At 33.6% G+C, this 20,999-nt stretch overlaps 2 protein-coding genes across 7 annotated transcripts in view; one reads left to right on the forward strand and one right to left on the reverse strand.

Annotated features, from left to right (window-relative positions):
- THAP6 (THAP domain containing 6) lies at nt 1-13,261 on the reverse strand. 5 transcript variants are annotated; one of them, XM_016153997.2, is made up of 5 exons: nt 13,163-13,261; nt 12,178-12,280; nt 10,774-10,981; nt 7,331-7,456; nt 1-1,631 (listed from the first exon to the last, which is right to left on the reverse strand). In XM_016153997.2, exons 2-5 carry the CDS (start codon nt 12,255-12,257, stop codon nt 1,377-1,379), a joined length of 669 nt encoding a protein of 222 aa, XP_016009483.1. In that variant the 5' UTR covers nt 12,258-12,280; nt 13,163-13,261; the 3' UTR covers nt 1-1,376. The 5 variants fall into 5 exon arrangements, with proteins under 5 accessions (XP_016009483.1, XP_016009484.1, XP_036083742.1 ...); XM_016153998.2 differs by lacking the exon at nt 13,163-13,261 and adding an exon at nt 12,770-13,154; XM_036227849.1 differs by lacking the exon at nt 13,163-13,261 and adding an exon at nt 12,655-13,154.
- The window catches only part of RCHY1 (ring finger and CHY zinc finger domain containing 1), a 22,206-nt gene continuing 14,462 nt past the window's right edge, over nt 13,256-20,999 (forward strand). The window contains exons 1-3 of one of the 2 annotated variants that reach the window (XM_036227848.1): nt 13,256-13,484; nt 17,591-17,710; nt 17,934-18,049. In XM_036227848.1, coding sequence (XP_036083741.1) covers nt 13,395-13,484; nt 17,591-17,710; nt 17,934-18,049 — 326 coding nt within the window. In that variant the 5' untranslated portion in view covers nt 13,256-13,394. The remainder of the gene's footprint in view (nt 13,485-17,590; nt 17,711-17,933; nt 18,050-20,999) is intronic. The other variant, XR_004953103.1, reaches the window with a different exon arrangement.

Consider the following 20,999-nt stretch of genomic DNA (forward strand, 5'->3'; position numbering starts at 1 on the left):
TATCCTTACTGATATATTATAACACAAATAAAATTACAACAAATGTTTTAGCACAAAATGCAGTTCATTTCCAGTTTATACATTGAAATAATTGATACTCAAATTCTAAAACTATAGCATAGACATATGAATGAGATTCATACATGTATATGTGCTTTAAAGTAGAATTTAGCTTTGGGCCAATAAATTTTATTCTAATCCATAATATTTATGACTCTTAATTTCAGTTGTTTTTACTAAGTCATTGGAAGCAAACCAAAATTTCTGACACTTGGATCAATCAGAAAATAGCTAAGTTATTATTTGTATATTCAATAAGAAACTATTCTAAAGCTGCTGTTTTACTTACCTATTTCCCTAAATAAAAGCTCTTAGATAGGAATCTACTCTTCTAATTAAAATATTGTAACCCTTTCTCCAATTCCTATTTCAACTGGAAGAGCCACATCATTATTTTTTAATGTTTTCTTCTATATTTTGTATTCTAAAAAATGTCAGCAATATTGCTTTCTGTAAAATGCAAAGGAGTGTTAAAAGTATTCATTTAATACTAGCATTCGGATTTTGAAGATATACTTTTATGATGAAATAATGATCATGAAACAAAATGTTCAGAAGAGCTGTCAGAGTAAATTGCTATGTAAAAATCAGATTTATGACCCTTTCTACAATTTTTTAAAGCAATGCAGGTTTATATCAAAGTGCTCCTAATGAGGAGGAAGAATGTACTGTACTAAAAAACTGAGACCTCGTCAAGGGTCTCCTTAACTTGGCTTTGGACAACTTTAAAAGCCAAAAGATCTGCACCGTATGCTGTTCTCAAGGCCAGTACTATGGGATGTCTTGTAAAAAGATCTTTTGGTATTATTGATAAGAAAAGCACCTTGGATTGGATCTAAGATGGACATGTGTTATAAATGAATTCTGTTTAAATAGTAGGATACATTTAAAGTACAATTCAACACATTTACCGTAAAGTGTACCTAAGTAAAAATAATAAAGTACTCCTTTGAAGTCAAAAATTTAATGCTACTGAAGAAGCATACAGTTCCTAATACTACAACTTAACATGGCTCATTTGATATCATTTCCTTAGTCCTGTGGAATTTTCCTGATCTTTTAACATCTTACAATAGTGACCTGGAACTAGTTTAGGTCTATAAACACATAATTGTCACAAGTCACACAAAAACACGATAACTAGCACAAATTTCTGCATGTCTTCAAAAAGAGTCTTTGGATAACTATAATGCATAATGCTGTAGAGGATCCAAAGAAGCACTCTAAATGATGAATATTATTTAATGATGGTAAGAATTATTTTCCGAAAATCTGTACCAATGCCAATTTTAGTTAGAATACAACATGAAATTATTTCATGAAATATAGCCTCGTTCTATGCTCTCCTGACAATACTCCCAACAGAACGCTTCTAGTCTATTTGCTGTTTCTTGGCTGATGAGACATTCATCCTTTAATTCTCTGATTGTCTTCCTCAGTGATTTTTGGAAACGTTTTTCTCGGTCTAAAACATTCCGCAGACTTTTCTTGGTATCCTCTAGCTCGCTGATCACATGATCTAATTTATGCTTAAGTTTCTTTGGACTGTCCATTACACTGTAGCTATGTTCCTAAAAACATAAACACCACGTTAGTAAACCAGGCGGGCAAGTAATTAACTAAAAGCTTATAAGTAGGCTTTAGCTGTTTCTCCATTCACTATACTTAGGGAAGATCTTTAATTTGATGATACTAAGAGGTTTTAAAAACATAGGAAGCAGATGGGAGCAGAAGCAGTATTCCAGGTGCCTAGGGCCTCTTCCTTTTGTCTAAGGCTAGGCACAACACATGATGACTGCAGAACTGTATGGATGGGAAGCACTTCTCACATTGTAAGTGTAAGCTTATGAACGCCATGACGTTCACAATGACTACAAAACTTTTGTTCCATGAGTGTGGGGCTGCTAAGTTTAGGTTATACCTATCAAAAAAACTTAAATTGTTCAATTTGTAACTGAGTTACTTAATTTGATAAATATTTAACTTCATAAGAGAAGAGAAGAAAGGAGCATTGGAGCACATGCTCTGGCTCGGTGTTATGGATTTAGAGAGGGTTCTAGCCTTAGATTTTTAAAGAGATGATTTAAGTTCTCTCAGTATTTATTATGGTTATGCTTACGTTTGCTGGGGATACTTTTTTTTCATTTGAAAATAAGGAAAATAACACTGACTTATAAAGGTACCATAAAATAATTTTGAAAAGCTGTTAATATTAAAATTAGTAAAGAGGACTTTTTGCTTATAACCAAATGAAATAACAGAGACTAGATTGATTCCTATCTAAAAAAACTAAGACATGGCCAAAGACATAAAGTGTTCTGAAGAAACAGACATCAGGCAAGGAAGGAACAATTATGCAGAGGTGGAAAACGAGCTGAGCCCTATGACTACCCTAGCTTACTGCCTGGAGAGAATTTGCAAGTCTCAGTGCAAGGAGGAGATCCCCAAGTAGAGGCTGGTAGACTGAGTTGAGGAGATAGTGCAAAGTGTCCAGGGAGACTAAGGTAACTACTACAGCCACAGGATGAAGTACTAGTGAGGAGAGATCTGCACAGAGAGAGAATTCTGGAAATTCTCAGAGCCTTCCCCTACAGTATTCTTCCAAGTAAGATCAGAGCATGTGTGGAGGAAACTGCTCACAGGTAAGGAAAGAATGACCAGAAAAAATTAAGGCTGCCCTGTGCTCATAAGGCTTACCCGCTACTTCCACCAGTCAGACTAGAAAGCGTCAAGATTCATGGGACATTGAGTAAAGTATACAAAAGGGTCTTGCCTCAGTAGCAGAGAACGAAATGCCTATTAAACTGAGCACTGTTCTAGTCCTGCCTAACAAAGCAAAACCTGAATGGACCAAAGTGTTTCCAAATAATTTAATTGCATCGCAGAAGAAAGCTCACAAATACACTATACAAAAATATCCAGCATCCAGCAAAGTAAATGTGTGGCACACAAAACTTACCAAGCATGCAAAGAAACAGGAAAATATGAGCCACAATAACAGATAAACCAACCAATAGAAACCAACATAGAACTGATGCAAATGTTAGAATTAGTTGACAAAGGAATTGAAGTTATTAAAACTGTATTCTGTATGCTCAAAAACTTAAGTAGAGGAATGAAAGACATAAAGAAACAGAACATCTAGGGATAAAAACCAGTATGTGAGGTGAAATATACACTGGAGGAAATTAATGGCAGAAATAGACATTTCAGAAGAAAAAATTACTGAAGGTGAAGAAGATATAGCAATAGGAACTGTCTAGAATGGACTAAGAGAGAAAAGGGAATATTAAAAAAACAAAAATATAGCATCAGTGAGTGGTGGCACAACCTCGGACAGCTTAATATACATGTAATTAGAATCCCCCAAGGAGAAGAAAGAAAAGTTGAGGTAGAAATAAATATTTGAAGAAACCATGGCCAAAAGTTTTCCAAGTTTGAAAAAACTATAAGCCCACAGAAAAAGAAGATCGACAAATCCCAAGCACCAGAAACATGAAGAAAACTAAACTTTTTAAAGAGATAATTTAAGTTCTCTCAGTATTGAGGCACATCATAATCAAATTATTCAAAACCACTGGAAAAGAAAAATTCTTAAAAGAAAAAGAAATGTTAGTACAGAGGATAAAGATAAGTACAACAGTAGATTTTTCATTAGAAACAATGCTTGTGAGAATACATTGGAGCAACATCTTTAAAGAACTAAAATCAACAAACCCCAAAACCACCAACCTAAAATTTGATACCCCGTGAAAATATCTTTCAAAAACCTAAAAATAATGACTTTTTAGGATGTATAAAAGTTGAAAGAATTCATCACCAGCATAGCTATGCTGTAAGAAATGTTAAATAGGTCCTTCTGACAGAATGATACCAGATGTAAATATGGACTTACAGAAAGGAATGAAAGGCCCTGGCAATTACATAGGTAACCTATAAGATTTTTTTCTTATTATTTAAATCTCTTTAAAAGATGATTTACTATTTAAACAAAAATGGTAACAATGGAGTGTGGGGTTCACAGCATGTGTTAAAGTGAAATGTAAGACAAACAACAGCACAAAGGTCGGAGAGAAGAAATGAAAGTGTACTATTGTAAGATTCTTATGCTACATGGTAAGTGGAATAATATCACTTATTACGTAGTCTCTGACAAGTTAAAAATGGATGCTATAGACTGAAAAGCAACTACTAAAATGGAATGATAGCAAATGAGTCAAAAAAAAAAAGATAAAATGTAATCAAAAGAATTAAATTAATCCAAAAGAAGGCAGAAAAAGAAGAAAATGGGAACAAAGAATAAATGGAAGAAATAGGAAACAAGTAAAATTACAGGTTACTTGTTAGTAAGATTACTAAACCAAACCACATCGATAATTACATTAAGTATTAAGGATCTAAATAAATAACCCAATTAAAAGGCAGAAAATCTGAGATAAAAAATTTAAGGCCCCAAAGTATATGATGCTTACAAAAAATGCACTTCAAAGATAAAAGACACAAATATGTTGAAAATTACTGAGTGGAAAAAGATATACTATGATGACACTAATAAAAAGAGAGGTAGTGTGGGTATATTACTATCAGACAAAGTAGACTTCAGGGCAAATAATATTACTATGGATAAAGAAGGTCATTTCTTAATAATAAAGGGATTAATTTATCAAAATAAAAAATACTAAATATTCAGTACCTAATAACAGTGTTGCTATAAAATATAACAAATAAAAACTGACAACTTCAAGAAGAATAAGACAAACCTGCCATTACTAGAAGATTAAGCACTTTTCAATTATAGAACAGGTAGACAGAAATTTAGTAATGATAAAGACTTGAACAATGTTATCGAATAATTTGACCTCATTGACATTTATAAAACATTCCAGCTAACATCATCAGGACATACATTCTTTGCAAATGTACAGAGATCATTTGCCAAGATAGATGATATTCTAGGCTATAAGTCTTAAAAGAAAAAAAAAATTAAATGCATTCAAGACATATAATGTATATTCTCTGACCACAATAGAATTAAGAAATTAATAACAGAACAACATCTGGAAACTTCCTCAATATTTGAAAGCTATACAGCACACTTCTAAATAACAAACCAATATGGAATTTCAAAATATTCTAAATTAAATGAAAGTGAAACTATAATGTATTTAATTTGTGGAAGGCTGTTAAAGCAATACTTAGGGAGAAATCAACATCAGTAAATGTAAATCTATTAAAAAGGAAGAAGCCTTAAATCAATGACCTCAGTTTCTAACTTAAGACACTAAAAAGATGAGCAAATTTTAGTGAAATAATTCGAAGGAAATAATAAAAATGAGTAGAAATCAGTGAAGTAGAAAATAGAACAACAGAAAAGTGAGAAAGTCAACAAAAGCTAGTTCTTTGACAAAATCAATAAAATGGATAAATCTCTAGGTAGAATGATCAGCAATATAAGAGAACAGAAACAAATGACCAATATCAGAAATGAGAGAGATGATATCACTATAGATTCTATAGATAATAAAAGGATCATAAGGAAACATAAACAATTTTAAGCTAATAAATATGACAACTGAGATGAAATGGATAAAATCCTTGGAAAATACGAAACACCAAAAGACCTTCCCACAAAGAAAACTCCAGGCCTAGATAGCTTTGCTGGGAAATTCCACCAAATATTTATAGAAGAAATAATTTCAATTTTATAAAAACTCTTCTAGAAAATCAAAAAAAGGAGGCAATATTTTCTAACTCATCCTTTGAGGTCAGCATTATTCTGATACTGAAACCAGACAAAAAAGTTTAAAAGAAAAAAAACTACAGGCTAATAACACTCTTGAGCATTCAAGGAAAGATTCTACACAAATTTTGACAAAATAATCCAACAATGTACAAGAAGGGTAATACATCATTAAGAAGTAGGGTTTATTCCAGGAATGCAATGCTGGTTTAACGTTAAAAAAGAATCAATCGACGTAACTAATATTATGAGCTAAAAAAAGAAATAGGATATGATCTCTTAACAGATACAAAAGAGTATTTGACAAAACACTCTTTTCTGATAAAAACTCTCAGCAAACTAGGAATAGAAGGGCACTTTCTCAACCTAATAAAGGGCATTTATGAAAAACAGTTAATATATTTAATATCATATTAATGTCGTTAACAATGAAAGACTGAATGTTTTCTTCCTAAAATCAATAGCAAGGCATGGAGATTAGCTCTTAGTATTTCTATTGGGCATTGTCCTGGAGATTCAAGACAGTGCAATAAAGCAAGAAAAAGAAATGAAAGGTATTCATATCTGAAAGAAGTAAAACTTCTTAATGACTGACAACATGATTATCTATGAAGAAAATCTGATCGCCTCTATAAAAAAGCTTTGATTATGTGAGTTTAGCAAGCTTGACAGATACAAGATCAAAATACAAAAATCAACTGTATTTCTATAAACTAGCAGTAAATAAAATAATACCATTTATAATAGCATCCAAACATATAAAAATACTTAGGGATAAATCCAGCGAAAGAAACAAGAGACCTGTACACTGAAAACTACAAAACTTCACTTTGACAAGTTAAAGAACAAAAGAGAGATACAATGAGTTTGTGGGTTGAAAGATTTAAAATAGTTTAAGATGTCAATTCTTCCCAAATGGATCTGTAGATTCAATGCAATCTCAGTCAAAATTCCAGCAGGCTTCTTTGTAAAAAGTTAGAAAATGATTCTAAAATTCATGTTAAAATGCAAAGGACCTAGAATATGCAAAACAACTTTGAAAAACAAAGTCGAAGACTAACACTACCTCATTTCAAGAATTATTATAAAGCTATAGTAATCAAGATAGTAAAATGAATTTGTATTCCAGGCCTGGTTCTAACATGAAAAGACAATGAGATGAATAATAAATGTAGTTTGAATACTCTGTATGTGTATGACAATTCTTTAAGAAAACCTAAACATAACTATTTTTTTAAATTAGACATTTCCCTATAGGAAATACAGTAGGATGTAATTAATTATTGCATTTTATTGGTTGAAATATCCTTGTCATAAATATGTAACCAAAGGATTAACTATCTCTATGTTGTTATTGTATTATAATGACCCTAAGAAGCAATATTACTTTTGGATATTATATATTTTTAAAAATCTAAAACATCCAAACCCCTAGTTTTTCATTAATATTTTTGAAAGGTTTAGTATTAACTGAGAGGGCAAATTCATCTCAAAAATATCAACACTAGCTCGGTAAGTCATTTTACTTACAAAAATGAACTGGGATTGGAATTCTTCAATACATGAGGAAGCACCAACACGTTGGTGATTGTGGTTTGTGACCGGAAGGGTTTTGAGGGTGAAGTTTTTCCTACAATGAAGCTTTTCTCTTTTCCCCTGTTAAAAACAGTTAATAAAAAATTATTGTACATACTTCTGTCCTGGCTTATATTTTTATTTCTTCTTAACTTTGTGTAGTAAAATTAATACATTTCTTTTTACAGAAACTACTTTTAAAAGTCAGATTCCTCAAAATAAAGTTCAACTAGAAACACAAATTTTCCTAAAAAAGTACAGTGATAATGAGGGAAGATATGCCCTTTCAATTATTACACAGTAACAATAGTAAAAAGTTTGCTGCTCTCCTAGACAGAAAAATCTAGAAATAGATCAAGTAGATAAAAACCTTTAGAATAAAAAAAAATGGCATTCTAAATAAATGGAGAAAGACTACAAGTCATGTAAAAATAAACTAAGTAAAACAGTAATATCCTTTATACATAATAAAAAATGATAAAATTCTAAGTACTGAAAATTTATGTAAAGATGAAAACCATGAGGACATAGAAAAAAATACAGGGAATATTTACAAATTAACCCTATTAATTAGAACTAAGAACACCACAAAGTAACTGCGACATAGTTGGCAGTTAAATGATTCATATCCTCAATGCAGTATTTTACAAGAACTTAGAAAAAGATGAAAATAAAAGAGGACTTAAGTAACTCACACATACACAAAAAGAAATACAAATGGCTAATAAACACATGAAAAAATGTAGAAACTCACTACTATTCAAAGATGAATTAAAACAATGAATGATGCCATTATTGCCTATCAATTTTAGTGAAGGTTAAAAACACAACTAATATTGAGGATTAGAGTGAACAGACATTTGTATGCATTGCTGGTCGGGGAGTAGATTGGTATAAGATTTGTGGTAGGCCTTCGAGAGATCTGTATCAAGTGCAAAAGTCTTAAAAATGTGTACAATTTTTGATGCAACAATTTTATTTCCAGGAACTTAGATTGAGGAAATAAGGATATGTACAAAGATTCAGCTACAATAATGTTCATTACAGTGCTGTTTAAAATAGTGAGAGATGATATCTATATACAATAGTGAGGACTAATTACATAAACTATTGTTCATACATAGGATCAACTGCTATATGTCATTACAAATGTTCTATAAAGCTGACACCACCAAGTACTAGCAAGGATCTGGAACCACAATAATTTTTATATGCTCATGGTGGGACTATAAATTGGCAAACCACTTTGGAAAATTATGGCAATATCTATACCAGCTGAACATCCCTAGGACCCAGCAATTCTACTTCTAACAGAAGTGTAAATACTCTGGAGAAATGTGTACATAAGTGCACCAGAAGACATGGACAAAAATGTTTGCAGTTGTACCATTTATAATAGCCCCAAAGTGAAAATGACCCAAATGTCCATCAACAGAAGAATGGAAAATTATAGTTTATTTATTCCATAGACTATTATAGTGAAAATGAATGAACAACTATTACATGCTTCAATGTGGATGAATCACACAAACAAAATGAGCTAAAGCAGCCAGAACTTATTTAAATAAGTGATAGAAGTCAGGACAGCAGTTACCTTTGGGGGTGTAAGGGTTGGAAAAGAACATGTAGAAGGCTCTGGCACTGGTAATATTCTATATCTTGGTCTGAGGGGAATTACATGAATGTATTCACTTTGCAAAAATTCACTGGTCTGTATTATACACTTATGATGTGTGTACTTGTCCATATATAGTATAGCTCAATGTAAAGTTTAGTTTAAAAAACTGATGTTCTATATAATAGTCTCTTAAAAATGTGATCCACAGGTCTTCAACACAATCATGTGGGGTGCTTGTTAAAAAGTGCAGATTCCTAGACTCTAACCCAAACTTACTGAGTCAAATTCTCTGAAAGAAAGGCACAGGATTCTGCATTTAAACAGGCTCCCTGGAGAAGTCTTATGTAGGTTAAAGTTTTAAAGCCACTGTTGTGAAAAAATATTTAAAATTGTGGAAAACAGTAGTTAAGAGTTGACTCTGGAGCCAAAATACCTGGGTTCAAATCCAGCCTCTGCCATTTAAAAAGCTGTGTGACCTGGGAAAGGTATTTCGGCTCTCTGGGTCTCAGTTTCTTCAAATGGTAAAATGAGAATAATTACAGTATTTATCTAATATGATGGTTGTGAGGACGAAATGAGTTAATATATATGTAATGTGCTTACAATAGTACCTGGCACATAGTAAGCACTATATAAATAAAAAGAAATAGAAGCAAATAAAAAAGGGATATATATATATATATATATATAGTGTAATTCTATTTTTGTAAGACTATATACAGATGAATTTATATACAAATGACTGGAAAGATACATTATCATAGTGTTAACAGTATTATTTCTGAATTATGTGATTATTGTTTTCTTTTTCTTTACCACTACTTTCCTATAATGAAAAATGTCTTTATCAGTAAATAGTTTGTGAATAGTAAATCATGGTTCATTTATTAGGCCCACATTCCTAAGGTCCTCAAAAACTAGATGACACCTTACCATAGGGGAAAAAACTGCTTTAGAGCAAATTACACAAGATATTGTTCATTTATTAATACAGAAGAAAGTAAGGCAGTAGATACTGCAATAGGAAAAACTGCAGAAAGTAACAAAGACCACATAGGAGCAGGTACACTTTTGGAATGACTTCTCTCATTTCCAACTGTCAGGAAGGAGCAACCTTTCAATGGAGGTTCATTACTATTGTGGAAACCCACAGGCTCTCCCTGACTTTTCCAAACTTAAATCAGTCAGTCTGTAGTTTCTGGAAGCAAATACGCTTCCATGTATATGAAGTCAAGAGAGGTACTGAGTGTGAGGCAGCCAATCTATGGCACTAATATAACCGAGAAAAAACACAGAATTCAACTAGAGTTTACTTATGCAATCCTTTTATTTTCTTTTTCTGACCTCCTCTCGCCTTTTCTTCTTCTGTTCTTATCTTTTGGTTTTCTTCCTTTCAGTTCCATCTAGGTTTTACACTTGAATGTATGTGGCTCTCAAAGCATACTTTGCTTTTCACTTTTGCTCCAGTGTGAGGGGAACTGCCAATTTGGAAGTTCATTTTAACCCTCCATTTTTAAGACACGAATCTTGAAATATGTCAACTCTTAAGGTCATTCCACTTCATCAAACCTTAGTAATGTATAAAAATTTCTGAGTGACACTGGTATAATACTCTTACTACTCACTATGAAAGCTGAAGTAGCAGTTTACAAATTTAAAAACAAAGAAAGGACTTCAAATGAATAAACAAATGACAGAAATGTTAGCAAGTGTGGTGAAGCTTCTTCAACTGTACCATAAAGAGTGAGTAATGATGGTAAGCAGTATCTCATAAACAAACCTGTAAGTGAGATGGGGAATCAAAGATAGACGGTATAACTCCAGGTTTCAGTTTAATATTTGGAGCACTTCTGTCAAAATCTGTTTTCTTAAAGTGCCTTGAACACAACACATCTCCTTTTTTAGGCTCCCAAATGCCTGCAGCATTCACATCAAGTCTTTTCATTGCTAATACCCATTTTCTTTTGATGTTTTCATCTGTGGGGAATCTAGGGAAAAAATTACAGAAAATATTTTTAAATTAAACACTATAGATATTATACTTGAATTAAAGCTGTAACTAAATTGACTCCTTAACTAGTTTGTTATTAATGGATTATTTAGGAAACCATCAAGATTCATGCTTTCATAACTTTCAGTTTTAATTGTAAGATTTTCCAGCAATCATGATGCAGACAAATGGCCCTCTTTTAAATTTTTCTCATAAAGAAAAAAAATTGCAAAGGATATTTAGACCTTATGTAAGATCCAAAATGGAAGGTTTTTCTTTGTCCATAGATGATAAAGAATATCACTTGGGCCTTTTCCTATGTAAAGTGATATCCAGAATTTATCCCAGATGAACAGAGCTCCTTATACTTTCATTCTTCTAACAGGATTAGAAAATTGTGTAGGATAGCATTTAATACACAACAGATCTATAAACACTTAGTGAATGAATGCATAGAACACCTGCATAGTTTGGAGATCTGGAGACCAGAATTATTTTGAGATCTAGAGGCCAATAACTATATCTTTTTCAATTTTCTAAGTTAGTTCAAATCCTTTTCTGAATAAGGTAAGGTACACACTCTCATTTTTTTGGTTTCCTCATACCTAGCAAAGTAGTTAGCAAATCTTTCTCTAGCATATAGCACAGTGCCTAACACAAAAGCAGCAAAATAAATGTTTAGCAAATGAATAATTATTTAATCTTATTGTTCCTTTCCTATGCTGTCATGCTGAGGCATAGCTAAAATACTAAACTAGGATCATTTTGATTTATCTGCAATACAACTAAAGAACTCTTGATCTGAACTTGTAATTTATATTTTCTCTCTACAACCTAGGCCTGACCTATTTCTAAACAAAATGAAAGAATACATTGGCAAAGATCATTCGAATTGTAAATTACATGTAAACGATGCTGAATTTCTTTGAAAATAGGTTAAAAAACAAAGTAACATTAACAAACATGTTTGATTTTTTTTTTTGTTAACCAGCCTCTGATACCTTGGCAGGTATCTTAAACTTCTAAATTAATTATCAATGGTGTAAAAGGATCATTGTCACTTCAAATTTAACTAAAAAGGTTATTTAAAAAAGAAACTGGGAACTAAAGTACAAAATTGAAGATTTAAATAGAACTGTCTTTTGCTTTTTATAAAAATCAAAAATACTTGGCTCAACTACAGCAAAATCTTACACGTGAAATGTCAGTCCTTTTAACTTGGAATTTGGCAAACAGCGAGAAGCACATCCAATGGCCGAGCAACATTTCACCATGATTTTAGCAACTCATAAAAGAACTGAAAGAAAATTAAAATGGTCAGTTAGTAACTTCAAAGCTAAGGGGAACACATTTACCTTTCCCGTCGTGTTTTAAGTAATGTGAACTCATATTAGAAAGCCAAAAGCAAATACTTTCTTCCAACATCTGAGCTTTGCTCATAAAATTTTTCAGGGACCCATCTTTAATAAGGTAAGTCACATTTAGCTATGCACTGTAAAATGCCTGATTTTAATTTCGTAGGCTTGTACATTTCACTTCCACTGCTTCTTACACAGGTACCACATTCCCTTTGTCTTGACTTTTGTACACTAACTCTTTCTGGCATACTAACTCGTCACCTTTCAGCTCAAATGTCCTTTCCCCTCTAGTATTAGCGCTCGTAGCACATACACTTCTTTCTAGTCCTTCTCAAAGCTGTACTCATATTTATTTCAGAGATTCTGATTAGTCTTTCTTCGTCACCAGTCTGTGAGTTCATGACAGCATGGTGGGGCGTTTTTCTCACTTGTTGTCCCCACCGCTTAGCTGGTGCCTGGCACAAAGTAAACGTTACAACATATTTTGAAGGAAGAGCAAGTAAAGTGGAATAAGGAAGAAGAGGTTCCAGGCGCTGGTGAATGTCTGGGCGGCCAGCAGAAGCAGAGCGAGCGCTCGCGGGTATCGGCTCAGAGCCCAGAAGCCCGGCCGAGCTCCGCCCCCTTCTCGAGGCTCCAGGCCCCCTCAGGGAGAGAGGGAGGGGCCGCCCTGTCACAGGTGCAGAGGCGGCCAGATAGGGTCCCTTCCCCAGGGCTGCTGGGTGTCTCTGCGCCGCTGCGATCCTCCTCGCCCCGAACCACGCCCAGGGTTTGGGCGGGTAACTATGGGGGAGGGAAAGAAGAGGCAACCTAAGAGTTATTACCGTTAGCAGCGAAGGTAGCGACTAACGTCGACGACAGAGATTTTGTCTCTTCCCTTCCGCCCCGTCGCCCTGGGAACCGGAAATCCGGCTTCCCCGGGTCACGTGCTCAGCCGCCATATTGGCTTTGGTGGCAGCTGCAGCCGGGAGGGGGTGTGCTAGAGCGGCGCTGTTTCCCTGGGCGTAGTTTCCATCCTGGGAGAAGGGTCTTGGAGTGTGCGGGGAGGTGGAAGAGATGGCGGCCTTGGCGAGGGAAGATGGCGCCCGAGGCCAAGAGCAAGGGCGGCGGGGCTGCGAGCACTATGACAGAGGATGTCTCCTGAAGGTGACCACTTCATTGGGCTCTTCCTCAACGAGCTTCCGCCGGGCCGGGCTGGGGGTGGGGTGGGAAGGTGGTTAGGTTTGGGCTTAAGTTTGAGGCTAAGCTGTTTTTCAGGATACCTTCTTCACCTTGAACTGGGTTCCTGCTGTAGAGAACAATTTTGGCAAGGCGTCCAGAGTCCCTACCTTTTTTCATGGTTTGTAATTTGCAAGCAGAGCCCTTGCTTGGGAAGAGCTTAGGCTTGCAGTCGATCATTTTGTCAGTGTGTTTATTACTTAGTCTTTTACTGCTGGAGGTAGACTGAGCCAGCTATGGGCCTGTGCTGGCTTTTCTCCAGGAACCCTTTCAGGTGTGTGATGAAATAATGGAAGAGGGATAAGCGAGTGGAGACTAGAAATACGATTTTAGCTCCTGTAGTTTTACAGTTCGCCAGCTTCATTTTAGAGTCAGTGAGTATCCCTAAACCTGACAAGGAAAAATGTATGTGTGAAATAGGAATACAATCCTATAATAGCCACGCAGTAGGAAATTATGGATAAGACTGTGTCACTTTGTTACTTTGGCTGTTTATTTTGAGAAAAATTCCTAGTCAATCTAGAATTTTTAAAATTGGCACCTATCCAATTAAAGTTTTCTAATTTTTTTTTCGTGCAAGAAGCAGTTAAAAGATTTTGCTTAGAAAGCTTTGGAGTCCCACAGTCCTACACCTAAATTTTAGTTCTATTCCTTAATAACTCAGTGTTTTTGAGCAAACTATTCTTCAAGTGCCCTTCATATGTAAAATATGGGTAATAGAAGTACCTGTTTCATAGGATAGTATGAGACCTGTAAGGACAACCTAAAGTCATTTCTGTAGGCTATCGTTTGGTGAACATGCCTCCATTGCACTCGATGAAGCTCTTTCAAAGTTGGTCATTCACGAAGTGTGTAAAAAATTGAATGCTATCCTTAGGATTCCATTTCATTTAGATGGTGTGTTACTTTCAAACTTGAGACCTAAAACTGAATTCAGCATATTTTTCCTATCCCAACTCCCAAGTAACCATACAGATAATTGTGTTTCATAGCACTAAGATACTGGGCCCTGAATATTAAAATGCTTTTTTGTCCTCCCCTTCTGTCTTCTCCTTAAATACCAGATGCCAAGTGAAGAGTTTTTAGGTAGAAGTACCCAACAAAATCACATGCTACTGTTTGAATAAAATAAGAACTAAAAATTGACTTAAATTCGACAAGGAGGAGATAACTGGTGACCTTGAGAAGTTTCTGTAGATATATTGGATGGATTCAAGAGAGATTAGGAGTGGTAAAACTAGAAACAGCCTTTATAGACAATTCTTGGAGTTCTTCTGTAAAAGCAAAAATATCTGTGGTTGCTGGGAGATGTGTGGTCATGGGATTATTTTCCATTTAAGATGAGAGGTATTAACAGCATGTTTGTATATTCTTGGAAGTGAACCAGTAAAGTGAGAACATTTTATAATACAGGAGGGAGAGGGAAAACTGTGGGAGCACTGTCTTTGAGTAGCCAAAAAGAAGATGGGATCCAGTGTGCTAGTGGAGGAGTTAGCCTTAAAAACATGGACTATAGATTCTGTAACAGAAGGCAAGGTAGAGTGTGAGGTACATTTGCAAGTAGTTGATAGAATTGTGTGGGGAGGATGTTCTCTTGATCATTTCTACTGTTTTTATAGTAGAAATAAGCAAAGTCATCAGTGCAGTTACGAGGGGAGGAAGAGGTGTTCAAGGTTTAAAGAGAGAGATTTGAAATAATCATCTGGGTTTTAGGTCCTAGACTGAAAGAATAAGGGGATCAACTAGGGAAACATGACAGTAAGAGCCAACTTTTTATTAGCGGTAATGACTTTAAAGTGAGACCGGTGTTGGAGTGCTTTTTCTTTGGCCATATTCAGCTGTTCTATATAGATTAAATAGAAAAGAATTGGATTTGACCAGTTGGAATTCTGAGAGGGTGAGTATGTAGAGTAAGAGAGAAGGAACCTAGGGTGTGTGCAAGGGAAGAATTGGAGTTGGAAAGAGAGGAGGAAGTGTTCAGAGAATTTTATGCTTGGAATTAAGATATAAATTGGATTCAGTTTTTGTTCTAAAGCAGAGGTTCTCACAGTTTTGTGAATCGACCTTTGGTTTCCTGAGGCCCTTTCAGGGGATCCTCAAGGTCAAAACTACTTTCTAATACTGAAACAGAATTTCTTTTTTAGTTTGTGCAAAACTAATGATTAAAATGCTAACACCTTAGCGTGAATGAGGCAGTGGCACTGAACTGAACTGAACTGTGCTACACCTATATATATATATATATATATTATTTTTTTAAGGCAGTTTTACTTAAGAACGCCATTGATAAAATTAAAGCAGTAAAATTATTAATTTTATAAAATCTCATCCCTTGAATATGTGTTTTTACATATTTGATGAAATGGAGTATTTTCATCAAACACTAATGGAAAAGCTCTTGTGCAGTTAGACTGCTAACAACCCAGTTGCATTTTTCCTGGAACAACCAACATGTTTTACTTGAACTATGGTTTTTCAGGATTGGGTATCTGGTGGACATTTTCTCAGAAAGGAGACCAAAATTTCTTCACATACTTCAACTGAAACTGATTGAATGCAGAAGCAGAACTGAGAATCCAGTGATTTGGGGGAAAATATAACATTTTTCATTAAAATATATTAACATTTATGTTAAGATGTCATGAGTTTGTTACTGTTCTTTTAAACAGAAGTAATGAATATTTAGAAAACCTATCAGTTTAGTTTATAATAAGTTAAGTATCAATAGATATAATTAACAAACAAGAGCTCTCTGTGATCCTCAGTAATTTCTAAGAATGTAAATGGTCCCTAAGATCAAAACGTTTGAGAACCACTGTTCTATGGTATGGCCGAATATGTGGCTGAGGAAGGTTCGAAGACAGGGCCATTGGAAGTGAAGAAAGTCAAGAAACTGAGAGTTTGAGATATTGAAAGGATTGTCATTGTGGATGTGCAGATCACTGAGATTTAGGACAAGAGTAGTATTTGAGAGAAAAGCAGCCAGTTGAGTGTTAAAATCTTCAAGGAATGAACTATATTATGGTAAGTCATGGCACAAGATGTCTTAAGAAATAAGTGGATCTGAAAGGTCACAGTGTACTGGAAAGTTGGTTTGGCTTACTGGCTCAGAAACTTCTTGATGTACAAGTTAAGGTAAGGCTAAATTGCTCTAACAAAAAGACTCAATGGTAAGGTGGGTTAAAGAATAATGAGTTTTCTTCTTTTCACCTAGCAATTCCAAGGTGAGTAGCTCCTGTTTGGTGATGAGGCCCTGTTCCACATGATCACTCCAGGGACAAGATTTTTAGTTTTGTATTATTTTGCTGTGTTTTAGGGCATATAGTTATCAGTTGGGTTGCTGTCATGTCTAGGTTTCATCTTAAGGGAAGGGAAAAGGGAGTATGAAGGAGTCATGCCTAGTTTCTTAATATTCAGGATCAGGAGTGGCACTGATTTTTTCTCATATTCTGTTGGTAGGAACTTAGTCATTTGGCCACAACTAACAGAAAGGGGGATCATGTGCCCAGGTGGAAGGAGAACATAGATTCTGGTAAACAACTGGCATCTTTGCCATTCTTGAAAACAAGGGCTGTTTCTTACGTTTATTGCATCCTCTAAAATATCAGGCATATAGTTGACAATTAATAAACCCAAATGAACTAAAATATAATCTTTATAATATTTAATGTTTAGGGATTGAAATAGGTAAATGAATTTATCTAGAAATGTCTGTAAGAAGTTGCCTGTCTGCCATTTAACTGAGAATGAGTTTAGGGTGTTGTGGGCTTAGTTGTTCAGTCTAGGGATTTCCATCATTCATGATTCTTTTGTCTTTGAGAACAAGGTTGTGTTCAACTTATACAGACATACAGATGTTGAAGAAAATAGTCAAAATGTGCCAAGAAACAGTGAAATCTTACATTTAGGATCAGTTTACTCAACTGATCTATTGGTTATAATCTTTGATCTTGTTCTAGGAGCAGGAGGAAGAAAATTTCATTTTGCATTGCAAACTTGTCTTACTGTAACTCTCTTTCTCTCATGGATGTTAGGCACCTTGCTGTGACAAGCTTTATACTTGCCGATTGTGTCATGATAACAAGGAAGATCATCAGCTAGATCGCTTTAAAGTAAAGGAAGTACAGTGCGTAAACTGTGAAAAAATTCAACATGTAAGATTTCTATTTTCTTTTTAAATTTTTATTAAGATGATTAAAAAAATTAAGAATTACAAGTAAGACAACTTTCAAAGTAAGCAGTTTCTTTGATTTAAATGTTTAAGAACTTATGAAAGTAAAACTGCATATACTTTAACATAAATTCTGGATATTCAAATAGTAATTAAAACTATTTTGGTAAATTTATCCCAAATTTAATTACATGTGTATTTTTTAGGCCCAAAAGTTTTGTGAAGAATGTAGCACATTGTTTGGAGAATATTATTGCAGCATATGCCATCTGTTTGACAAAGACAAGAAGCAGTATCATTGTGAAAGCTGTGGAATTTGTAGGTACTGTATGTAAAATGTTCTTTTCTAATTATTTCTAAGTATTTGGGCAATAATAGCTTTTAAAAATCAACTTCATTGGAATATAATTTACATTTAATAAAATGCATTTATTTTAAGTGTCCAGTTCAGTAAATTTTGGTGTGTGTGTGTGTGCGTGTGTGTACACATACATATATATGATACTACCAACACAGTCAAGATTAAAAAACATTTCCATTATTCTTAAACATTTCTTTATGCTTCTTTTGCAATAATCATTTAATTAGCCCACAAATGACTGTGAGGCCATTTAATATTTTAACTTTGGGAAATAAAATATGCTTGTATATCAAGTGTTTTATAGGCAACTGAGGTAGATAATTAGGGTGGAGTTTTCCTTTTTAAAACTAGTTTTTAAAAAGATTATAAAAATTTTTGATGAAATCAAAAATACAGAAAAGTAGAAAGAAGAAAAATAAAATAGCCTACAGTCCAGCCACCCAATAACAAGCTACTATTGATGTGTTAGTATATAAAAATTTTTTTCTTTCTAAAAATTCCTGAAGTATTAGATGTACACAAAAGCATATATGTAACATGTATGTTTTAAAGTATAATAATACAACAAACAAGCCACTCTGTTTAAGAAGTAGAATGTTACTAATATTGTTGGTGCTCTAGGTGTTCTATATCAGTCCTTTCTTCTGGTTCCATTGGAGATAACCACCGTTTTGAACATTTTAAATCACTTTCTTGCTTTTATTTTATAGTTTGTTTTTCAGGAAGGATAACAGACATATGAAAAAATGCAGTGATCATAAGCAAATAGCCCTATGAGTTTGCTTATGAACACACCCTTTCAACCATCAGCCAGATCAAAAAAAAAGAATATTCATAATACCTTAGTAGCATTTCTTATGCCCCCTCCAAATCAAAACACTTCCCCAAAGGTAACCACTCTTCTGACTTTTTGTACTTTTCATAAATGAAATCGTATAGTACATCCTCTTTTTTGTTTTATTTTATATATTTTAAGATAATTTGATTAGGTGCTTACATAGAATTGTTATATTTTCCTTTATGATTGACTCATTTATCATTATATAATGTCTCCTTTTATCTTTAGTGCTATTTCTTGCCTTAAGACCTACTGTATTTATATCAGTTTTCTTTTGATTAGTTTCTTGTCTGAAAATCTGTATCAGTTTTTTTTTATTAGTTTTTGCATGTACATCCTTTATCATTTATTTTCAAACATTTCGTATACTTATATTTAAGGCATGTATATTGCAAGCAGATTAGAGTTGAGTTTTTGTTCAATAGACTTGTTTTTTACTAAAATATTTAGTTCATTTATTAATATAATTATATATTTTCATTTACAATTTTGATATTTTCTGTTGCCTTAATTGTCTTTTTTTTCTCTTGCCTTCTTGCCTTCTCAGCAATTTTTCCATTCTGTTTCTATTCTCCATAAGCTTATTAGTTATACATTCTTTTATTTATATATTAGCGTTTATATTGGAAATTATAATAAATATCTTATACAATGTATTATATATAATGTATAATACATAATGTATAATATATAATATATGTATATCTAACATATGTTTATCATTTATTGGAAGATGCAAGAACCTTAAACACTAAGAGGATTAACATGCTATTGTTATGTATTTTAATCTATGTATAGTTTAAACTCTGTAAGACATTGTTTTGATTTGTCAGTATTCTCTCATATATTTACCTACATATTTACCATTTCTGTTGCTCTTCTTTCTGTAGCTCCTTCTTTATCTTTGGGATTATTTTGCTTCTGCTTAAAGAATTCTCTTTAGCATTACTTTTAATGAGGCTCTGTTGATTTTTTTTTTCTCTTTGAAAATGCCTTTATTTTGCCTTCAGTTTTAAATTTTATCCTTGCCGGGTGTAGAATTCTAAGTTGACAGTTTCTTTCAGCACTTTAAAGATATTCTGGGGCATTGTTTTATGTGTAAAGGTCACGTTATAAGATTATTATTGCCTCTTTGAAGTAATGTCTATTATGCCCCTTTTAAGGTTTTTAAGTCATTAATTTTTAGTTTTTGCATGATATGATTAGATACGATATTTATCTGTCTTGCAGTTTGTAGAATTTCTCGTATCTGTGGCTCGATGTCTTATGTCAGTTTTGAAATATCCTTGGTTGGATAATAGTTTTTGAAATATTTTTTGCCAGATTATCTTCAGGTAATTTTTCTTCCCTATTCTCTTACCTCTCTTAGGACTCTAGGTCCTTTTCACTATGCCCCATTTCCCTCTTACATTTTTTTTCCTATATATTTTTTCCATTTGTGCTGAAATTGGATAGTTTCTACTGATATATCTTCCAGGTCTCTGTTCTACTGTGTTGAACTTGCTGTTAAACCTACTGAGTTTTTCATTTAAGGTTTTCTTTAAATTATAGAATTTACACTATTCACTGCCCCCATAGTTTCCAGTTTTTGAATGAAATTCTTCACTTTTTTTCTTGAACATATTAATCACAGGTAATTTAAAGGCTATGCCTGATAACTTAATATCTTGCTTGTGAGTCTGTTCTGTTTTTACCCCTCTTGTTGTTTGGTTCTTTGGTTCTGCTTTTTAGTATGCTTGATGGATAGATAATCATAATAAATTAAAAAATAAAAAATATATATATATTTCGCTATTGGACATAATATGTAAAAAATTATATAAAATTCTAGGTGCTGTTTCTGCACAAAGATAATTTTCTTTTGGTAGGCAGCTAATAAAGACATAGATCACCTTAATCCAGTTAAGGATTGAGATAATTAAAGGCTATATGTTTCAGTTATAAGTCCTTTTCTATTTTGTTTTCCCTTATACTCAGGTTCTTCATGGGTCTTGACTGTCAAGCCTGGGGTGTTAACCAGGACATTTATTTTGTGGTGGGACCTGAACTCCAGTTTTTGCCTCCCTAGCACAA

This window comes from Rousettus aegyptiacus, unplaced genomic scaffold (genome assembly GCF_014176215.1).
Source record: "Rousettus aegyptiacus isolate mRouAeg1 unplaced genomic scaffold, mRouAeg1.p scaffold_m13_p_10, whole genome shotgun sequence".
Taxonomy (NCBI): Eukaryota; Metazoa; Chordata; class Mammalia; order Chiroptera; family Pteropodidae; genus Rousettus; species Rousettus aegyptiacus.

Bases quoted from the DNA above. Each gene is read 5' to 3' on its own strand.
- THAP6 (XM_016153997.2), bottom strand. From the start codon at position 12,257: ATGGTGAAATGTTGCTCGGCCATTGGATGTGCTTCTCGCTGTTTGCCA. The intron at 10,982-12,177 runs GTAAGATTTTGC...TTTTTTCCCTAG, and splicing joins AAAGGACTGACATTTCACGT to ATTCCCCACAGATGAAAACA. The intron at 1,632-7,330 runs GTAAGTAAAATG...TTATGTTTTTAG, and splicing joins TCCAATCCCAGTTCATTTTT to GAACATAGCTACAGTGTAAT.